Source organism: Polyodon spathula, chromosome 6, assembly GCF_017654505.1.
Source record: "Polyodon spathula isolate WHYD16114869_AA chromosome 6, ASM1765450v1, whole genome shotgun sequence".
NCBI lineage: Eukaryota > Metazoa > Chordata > Actinopteri > Acipenseriformes > Polyodontidae > Polyodon > Polyodon spathula.
Window position 1 is genome coordinate 17,376,633 of NC_054539.1, and position 8,875 is coordinate 17,385,507.

Consider the following 8,875-nt stretch of genomic DNA (forward strand, 5'->3'; position numbering starts at 1 on the left):
AATATTTAGTATATAACCATTTTCATTAATGCTGGTAAGTGTTCACATTTTTAAAAGTCTGGCTTTTCAGTGTCTTTGGGCTAGTGTTCCTCTCTTTTGCTTTGAGCAGTAATTTGATCACTGCTTGAAGTCACAGGGGATTTCTCATAAGTCATGTGCATACACAAGTGTATCATCATCGTGGTATTAAAAAAGGCACAGTCAGCAGGATGGGCAGTGGTTGTATTTGATTAAACAGAAATAAAACAAAATATGTTAAACAAGGAAGTATGATTAACTACAACTGCCTTCATTACTTCCTCAATTGCACAGTCTGAATAAATGCTGTTAAAAATGCTGCCTTAACTTCCTTGTATGACTAAACAGATAATCAAGTAAAACTTTCATACACTACTCTGGAAAGTGCTTTTGGCAAGCTAGCAGCAAGAAACACTGAACAGACCTGGCTGCTACTCTGCTGTTTTTGTCTGAACACAGTGTGGGTAAGTAACACATACTCTTGAACTTTTGTGATATGTTTTCCTGAATTAAAGAGACTAACCTAATCACACTGTGATTTTCCGTTGCTCTGTGCCTTATGGGTAAATAATACAAGTGAAAGGGATCATTTTTTGAATTACCCTGTTAGAACATCTTCTAGAAAGACGTTTTACAGGAGGGTAGACATCTGTTATACTCTTACACTTCTAAGTGGCAGCTGCAAATGAACAAGGATTAAAAAATTAACATTCAAGCTGCTCAATAATGGTTTCATTACCATTACATGATGACTACAAATTTCTAATTTCTTTGCGATAGAAGTAAACACAGCACATTCCTAAAACCCACGCTAGGTTTTATCAATCCCCCCTTCTTGTTGGGGCTGTTTTGTCTCAGAGAATATTGCTTGTGATCATATTTAGCAGCTTCATATAGTTGTTCTAGAGCTACACTACAGTTCAATATATTTCTTGAATTGGAAGGAACTTTTCTCTACACGTGTGTGTGAAAGCTGTAGGTTTTGGTATTCGTAATGAGCCTTGTAGAATCAATCCTCTTATAAACGTTTAGCACTTTATGGTGTTTACAGCGACATAAGCATTAATACGATTGACGGCTGTTACCCAACCCGTGCACCTGATACTCCTTTTGAAGTGACACGTGGGCTGAGCTATAGAAGAAAACCCGCCTCTTTCACCACTCACTGGAACATTACATGTGATCACAGTACCTTTTAAAGTTTACTATAGTAAAAGCAGAATTAAACAAACAATTGTGAAAGCATGTTAAAACATATGAAGTATTGTAAAGCATATTAAAACTACATGGCAAACTGTTGTAAATGCATAGTATAAACATGGGAAAAGCATAAGGAAACTAGAACAGTCTATCACAGTAAACTTGCAAAGGCAGACAGGTGGTATTTCTAGCAATGTGGTCTTAATATCTCGTCAAGTTTTGACGGTGATATGTTTTTCATATCTAAGGGGTGTGTATATATAGATATGTTACTCACAAAACATGTCCTTTTGTAGCACTGGTCAGGACATTTGCAACCTCCCATGATTACACATACAAACTAAAGTCTGTATAAAAATGAGTTTGCTATTTTTTACCTTATGCTGCCCCCAGTACCTCCATAACAAGTGTTTGATGAATTTAACATTAACTTCACTGTTTTTATTATATAGTTTAAAAGAAAGAATAGTGCTATACTGCATATGCTCTAATCTAAATCTGGGTAGAAGTAGCTGCAAATATTTTACATACTCGCATGCAATTTAAAAAAAATATATATATACTTTTTTAAAATGAATCTTTTTTTTTTTTCCTTTCTGAAGTATTCCACCATGGATTTTTTTTTTCTTTTTTGGGGGTTTTAACAGGCATGATATGAGGATGCAATTGCAGCAGTGTTGAAAACAACAAGAAGATAACATCACAGCGACTGAACCACATCATTTTCCGAAACCCCCTCCGACCTTTTTTTTAACTTCCTGCATTTCTAGGGTATGACCGAGAATGCCTTTTACACTGTTGTGTCGGAGGCTGTCAATTTTCCAAAACTGATACAGTCACTGTGGAAACTGTGACCAGATGAGATAAAAAGTCTACAGCGAGGGTTCCCCTTTTGCAAATCCTCGACAAAAGACTAAAAAGGTGTCACTGAGGAGACACACGCACGCACAGGCTGCACAGGTAGAAGCACACACAAGAAACCTGAGAACATGAGCAGACAACAGAGCAAAATAGAGCGTTTCCTCAAACTGGGCTACTCCGAGAAAGACATCGTGAGGGTGCTAGAGAGCCTCCGACAGGATGCCTTGACCAATGACATCTTGGAGGAGCTGATTAAAACAGGCCATAAGGCTGAGGCAGAGAAAGCAAGGAGCTCCAGCCCACAGCTTGTGTCCCGGGGTTGCAGCCCCCAAGAACCTGTGAAGCCGAGACCAGTGGCAGAAGAGGAGGATAGTGACCCCTGCAGTGTCCTGAGGCCTATCGTCATTGACGGCAGCAATGTTGCCATGAGGTGAGTACATACTGCCTGATTCTGGGACGGCCTGGCACTGCTGTCAAACACAATGGAATTCACAAATCTGTTTACTTCAAAGTATTATCAGAACCGTTTAATTCTGAAAGGAGAGACACGCCCTTTAATGTTACCAATTTTGAATTAAAAAAAACAGCAAGGAATTTGATCTAAGGGCTCTATTTTTATAACATTAAAGGGTATTTTTTTTCACTCTTAATTATGAAGTAAAATGCTTTGTGATTTTTCCTCAGTATGCATTGTAACATACATTGCATATTAGTATATCATAAATGCTAAAATAATACACACAAATCAATACATAAATAGTATTATTTAAGACTATTTCTGTTCTTTCTGTCACTTCAACTATGTATACACAGATACAGTAGAAAGGGGTTCAGCTGCATTTGACCAACATTTTCTGTCTAATTGTGTCTAATAGATAATTTATTAAGTGTAAATCTATAGCGTTCAGTACTCAATTCCTGAGTTTAACCATGAAAACTACACATACTTTACGTTTCCGCCAACGTTTATCTTACACATTTCCTCAGATATATTTCCTCTCTATTATTAGCTTAATTAACAAAACAACTGTGGTGCGGGACCCTGTTGGACTGGTTAGAGATGCTTGCAGTCGTGCTGTAGCCGAGCACAAACAAGACCGGCTCCAAAATCTGCCACAGTAAACACACTAATGGGAATAGCAGCCTGCCAAGACACCTGCAATAACAGACTAGGCTGATTTTAACATAACCATGTTTACATCAGGACAAAACACAAACAAAACATAAACCATAAGCCTTACAAGGCACATACAATGCGCTAATAATGCACTCAAAATAGTACTCTTCTAGAAAAGCAACAAAACAGGACACACTTGTCAAATTATCAAAAGGATGACTTTTTTTTTTTTTACTCCTACTGTCTAATTTTGAGTTAACAGCATGGCAGGGGATGTATCAGCATATTGTTTGAGTTTACAGCGTGGCAGGGGATGTATCAGTATATTGTTTGAGTTTACAGCGTGGCAGGGGATGTATCAGTATATTTTTAGAGTTTACAGCGTGGCAGGGGATGTATCAATATATTGTTTGAATTTATAACGTGGCAGGAGATGTATCAGTATATTTGTAGAGTTTACAGCGTGGCAGGGGATGTATCAGTATATTTTTGGAGTTTACAGAGTGACCGGGGATGTATCAGTATATTTTTCTAATCACCTCTGGCAGTGCATATCACTTTAAACATTTTGAAGAGCGTGGTCTGTATTAGTTATTGTTATGCAAAACAGTCTCCACTTCCTGATTAGAGGCATGTGAAACCAGGGAAATTACCAACATTGAGATGTCATCTGCCAGTCACAAAAGCGTCCTGTTGCACTGTTGCATTACCCAACCCGATGGCTGATTTTTTTGTTTAGCTTTTTTATATTTAAATAAGACTACCCTTATGGAAAAACAAACAAACATATTTTTACTATATGGTAGAAAAGTATGTATATTTCTATATATGAAAAATATAAAGGATCATACTTTTCTACCATATATTAAAAATATATGTTTGTTCCATAAGGGAACTTTGTGGAGATGAATAATCCACATTTTAAAACAAAATTAAATGGCAATTCATATAAACCACTTGTTGCAAAATAATCTACAGTGACTTTTTATTTAAGGTTTCAAGTGCAAATGTGTTTTCTGTTAAAAAAAAAACAAAAAAAAAAACAACAGAGATGTAATTTTTATTGTTCATGAAAGAACCTTAAGTTAACACATTCTGTGCCTCTGAAGTGACTGCATTTTCTTCCTTTCTTTTCTTTTTTGTTTCAGTTTCTGACCCTTTTTTTTCTCTTTCCAGTCATGGAAATAAAGAGGTGTTTTCTTGCCACGGGATCCAGCTAGCAGTGCTGTGGTTCTGGGAAAGAGGCCACCGGGATATCACAGTGTTTGTCCCCTCCTGGAGGAAGGAGCAGCCCAGACCAGAGACTCCCATTACAGGTACAGTGTGACTCACCACACTGCAGCTACTACTACCCCCATGGGTACTGGTGTTTGACCAATTGTCTTCGATATGGTGCCATGTTACAAAATGGTAGTTTAAAAAAAATGTATTTTGTAATCAATAAAATTCTCAATTCTCAATTACTTAATTTTGGATCATTATTTTTATGTTTCAATTAAAAAAAAAAACTGCTGGTGGGTAAATACTTACTTGGGCATCAAATAAAATGTTACTCTTTCAGCCAGAATCTCTCCATTCAAATGCTGTGTACGTTTGATTGCAGTTAATGTATTTTCGTATCTGTCTAATTATTTCTTTCAGACCAGAATATACTCCATGAGCTGGAAAAGAGAAAGATACTTGTGTACACCCCATCACGCCGCGTCAAGGGGAAGAGAGTGGTGTGCTACGACGACCGCTACATTGTGAAACTGGCCTACGAGTCAGATGGGATAATCGTATCAAACGATAACTATCGTGACCTGCAGAGTGAGAAACAAGACTGGAAAAGATTTATTGAAGGCAGGCTTCTGATGTACTCTTTTGTAAATGACAAGTGAGTATATAACCACAGGTGTTAATATTATAAAGGAGGTTTTAGTGGGGCTCACACATGTGGTACACCAAACTGACAGAGGTGAAGATAAGGGTTCCTTTTACTGCAGATCGTTTACAGGCCGCAATTCTAATGAGACACGTTTCAACACACAACTGGTAATCAAAAAAAGTTAAATAAAAAAAAAAAAAAAAAAACATAGCAGTGCGTTGTATGTAAGCTAGTAAGCATTTTAAAATTACTGGTTGCTTTTTTTTTTTTATTTAGCAATGGAATACATTTATAGCTATTTAAATGTGTTATTATTAACAATATAGACATCAGCTCTCTATGTGAGTTACCTGCATGTTCCAAGATCATATCAGGAATGATTGTTTTCTTGGCTAAAAATACATCTCTGCTTCTATGCCAGGTATTGGATCAGGTTTTGGTTAACCTTTCTTGTTAAGACACTTTTTATATTTTGTCAATGCTTTTTGAAGCAGTCAGTTATTATTGAACAAAAGGTGCAGTTACAGGCAGCAGCAGTCAGAAAATGAAGATGCGATATGAAGGCATTGAATGTCATATTAAACACTGTTCTACTTGTCTGCAGGTTTATGCCTCCAGATGATCCTTTGGGTAGGAGTGGACCCCACATTGAAAACTTTTTGAGGAAGACACCTATCATTCCTGAACACAAATGGCAGCATTGTCCATATGGTAAGATTTTTTATAAGCTTCTTTCTAGTACTTCAGTGTACTCATTTTGAAGTCTTTATCAGTCTACCATGGGAATCCAACCCCAACCATTTGGTTAATCATTTGGGAACTGAACATTAATGGTTAGCTATTTTACTTTATGGTTTTGTCTAGACCTGATAGCTGGCACTTCAGATTAGTACAATATTCTTAGTTTAACAATAATAATCTGTTGTCATGGCAGTAAGTTCTGGGGGAGAACAGATAAGGTTGGTCTGTGCCACCAGCAAAACTCAATTTGACTGTCTGACTAGCCTCTATGCCTCCTATCATCTTCTGGAAAACAAAGATGTAGTAGATCCTTAAAGTTCTTCTTCATTGCTTCTAGGAAAGAAGTGTACATATGGTGTGAAGTGCAAGTTCTACCATCCCGAAAGATCCAATCAGCCACACATGTCAGTTGCTGATGAACTCCGAGCCAAAACAAAGTCAACTTCACCCAAACCCTTTAAAGAAGATGAGCAGCCTCTTAACGTCAGAGCAATGTCTGCTAATCAGGAGGAGTTTCTGGTTGCATTTAACACTGCTGCTTCTTACGGACAGGATGCCAAAATGTCTGTGTGCAACGGCCTTCAGTTATCTGCGCCCTTGAGCCACGAAGAAGCCCACCACAGATATTCACCCAATCATTTGCTAGACAGTCAAAAACAAAGCGCAAGTCCCTCCTATTTGCAGTATTCTACTGCCTTCCAAAATCCCGGGTGCGATGAAGGATTTGAGTCCATGGAAGCCAAGTTCTCCACTATGTTCATTCAGGGGAAGCCAGACAAACAGAATAACTTCTGCTCCATTGAGTACGACAGGTCCTCATGCTCAAACTGGTGCGACGGCCCAAGCCATTGTAAAACGGACTGTGCTCGTTCACACAGGTGCATCCCCACTGGAATTGCTCCACAGCCTTGTTTCTGCTACAGGAACCCCCCACAGAAAATGCCTCAGAGCTGCGGCAGCCATTCGCAGGTGTCAGGAAGTCTAACACCAAGCCCTGGTTTATATGCAAACTTTTTCCCCACGCACAATTCTGAAAACCACAAACAAAAGTCCTGTGATTTAACAGCACCTCCAAGCAACCAGGCTCCACACGCAGTACAAGAACAGCAGCAACATCATTATCATTTTAACCAGCAGAAGTATTCTTCACTCGGTCACAGCGCCACTCTAAACAACAGCTGGGGAAACGGACAGATGGTGTCTCCAGCAACAAACCAGGCTTACACTTTCTCTTCAGAGCAGAGATTTTCACTCACTGAACAGAAAAAGTATGTCAGAAGCCAGTTGTGCGCCATCTTTCCACAGGGAGTAGTGGATCAGGTCATGTCTTTGTACCCAAATGTTTCAGACAGAACACATCTCATCTCATTAATCTACCAATTTAAAAGTAATCACACCTGTTTTTAAAATCCACAAAATGTTCTAGCTGTAAAACAAGTAATCAAAAGGTACCAAGCACAGTTATTTGTTGATATTACTGTGACAACAAATTTCATTGATGAGAACCTACCTACAGGAGGAGTAGTAACTGGACTATAAATCATGCATCAATTCAGTCTGTATTGCTAGCGGAAGTTACCTCACAGTGAGGTGTTTACACAAACTTAAGATGCGCAATGAATATAAAACATGATCATCAATAATGCTGTTAAACATCAGCTTATTTCTTGATTTGAATATAGTTACCTTGCTGTTGGTATGTAAATATTTTATAATATGCAAAGATAATTCTCACAGGTATAATGTTAACTCCTGTTATGAATTTGGATGGTAATAACATCAAGCATTAGTTTTGCTGAAAACAACAATGCGAAACAACTCTGTGACATAAAAGCAATGTATCTGTATTTTGGAAATGCCACATCTTAAAAGCAAGATCGCAATACAGGTATCACGTGTATATAAAGTGGTAAACAACTGGTGAAAGTGTTTTTTTTTTTTTTTTGGGGGGGGGTTTTTTTAAAACACAAAAACTCTTCTTGCTAAAAGGAGGCCTAGTTCTCAGTTGGTTTCTGTCCGATCAAACACAAATGAGTGACATTGTGTTTGAATTTGAGTGTTGTTGTGCAGTATTTAATAACTGCAGGTGATACACAATTCCTGGGCAGATGATTAATAGTCTTGGCTAAATAAGCCTCTTTTTTTTGTTGTTGTTACTATGTTAATAGTTGCTCTTGTGCTTTTCAAAACTGCACATAAAAATACTTTTGGAGTTGTTCCAAAGCTTAAGTACGTCAGTATGACATTTGTAAAATGTGTGTTTCTTCAAAAGAACCAAAAGTGTAACTCAAAGCTTTATTAAAGAACATTTTTTTAAAAAAAAGGTGTTTTATTTAGTTGTAAATACGAGGTTTATAACATGTAAATGCTGTAATAGTTAACACCCTCACACTTACTTCAAATGACCAGCTCTCAGTTATCTCAGGGTAATAGGCATTGAATTTCACTAGCATTGCTTTTAGTCCACAGACATGAAAACATCCAATACACACTGCATTTAAAACACCTAATTCCAACCATTTACTGAGATGTTTAACATACATTTTAAAAGCTTTTCCCTTAATAAGTTCTGAGCGCTGGCGTAACTTTTCAAAAGTGTGTGTGAGTGTGCGTGTGTGTGGTGGGGCAGTTTCTGTAGCTGGTGCATGCATGCAGATTATTCTATCTGAAATAATAAAATATGTTACACAAGTATAATAAAACATTGCATCCCTTGTATGTGTAATTAAAAGATCCAAAGACATTCTGTGGCAATCACTGAAAACAACAAATTGTTGGCACGATGTTGTCATGAGTGATGAGTGTGGAAGACAGCTGTATTATTCAGTTGCTTCTGCGTCATGGAATTACGAAGCCACGGCTTTAGGCTTCAAAGTGCACTGAAGCTCAGCTCAGATCAGAGCCTGGATCCAGGATTAAATCCCTAAAGGCCTGGTCACACCGGTGACATTTGTCAATAGCAGCAAGGGGGCGACAGATGTTGCCGGCTTGTCGCCTCGTGCGACCACCCTGGCGACATGTTTCCCACTTAGGACGATTTTCTATTTTTTCAGGCAACAATTTCAATACCA

The 8,875-nt window shown here is 38.0% G+C and overlaps 1 protein-coding gene across 2 annotated transcripts; it reads left to right on the forward strand.

Annotated features, from left to right (window-relative positions):
• Nucleotides 1–251: 251 nt before the first annotated feature.
• Nucleotides 252–8,439, forward strand: LOC121316943 (endoribonuclease ZC3H12A-like). Of its 2 annotated transcripts, none has more exons than XM_041252335.1 (6): nt 252–482; nt 1,821–2,509; nt 4,373–4,512; nt 4,838–5,072; nt 5,668–5,774; nt 6,142–8,439. In XM_041252335.1, exons 2-6 carry the CDS (start codon nt 2,208–2,210, stop codon nt 7,209–7,211), a joined length of 1,854 nt encoding a protein of 617 aa, XP_041108269.1. In that variant the 5' UTR covers nt 252–482; nt 1,821–2,207; the 3' UTR covers nt 7,212–8,439. The 2 variants fall into 2 exon arrangements, with proteins under 2 accessions (XP_041108269.1, XP_041108270.1); XM_041252336.1 differs by having other exon boundaries at nt 1,866–2,509.
• Nucleotides 8,440–8,875: the final 436 nt, after the last annotated feature.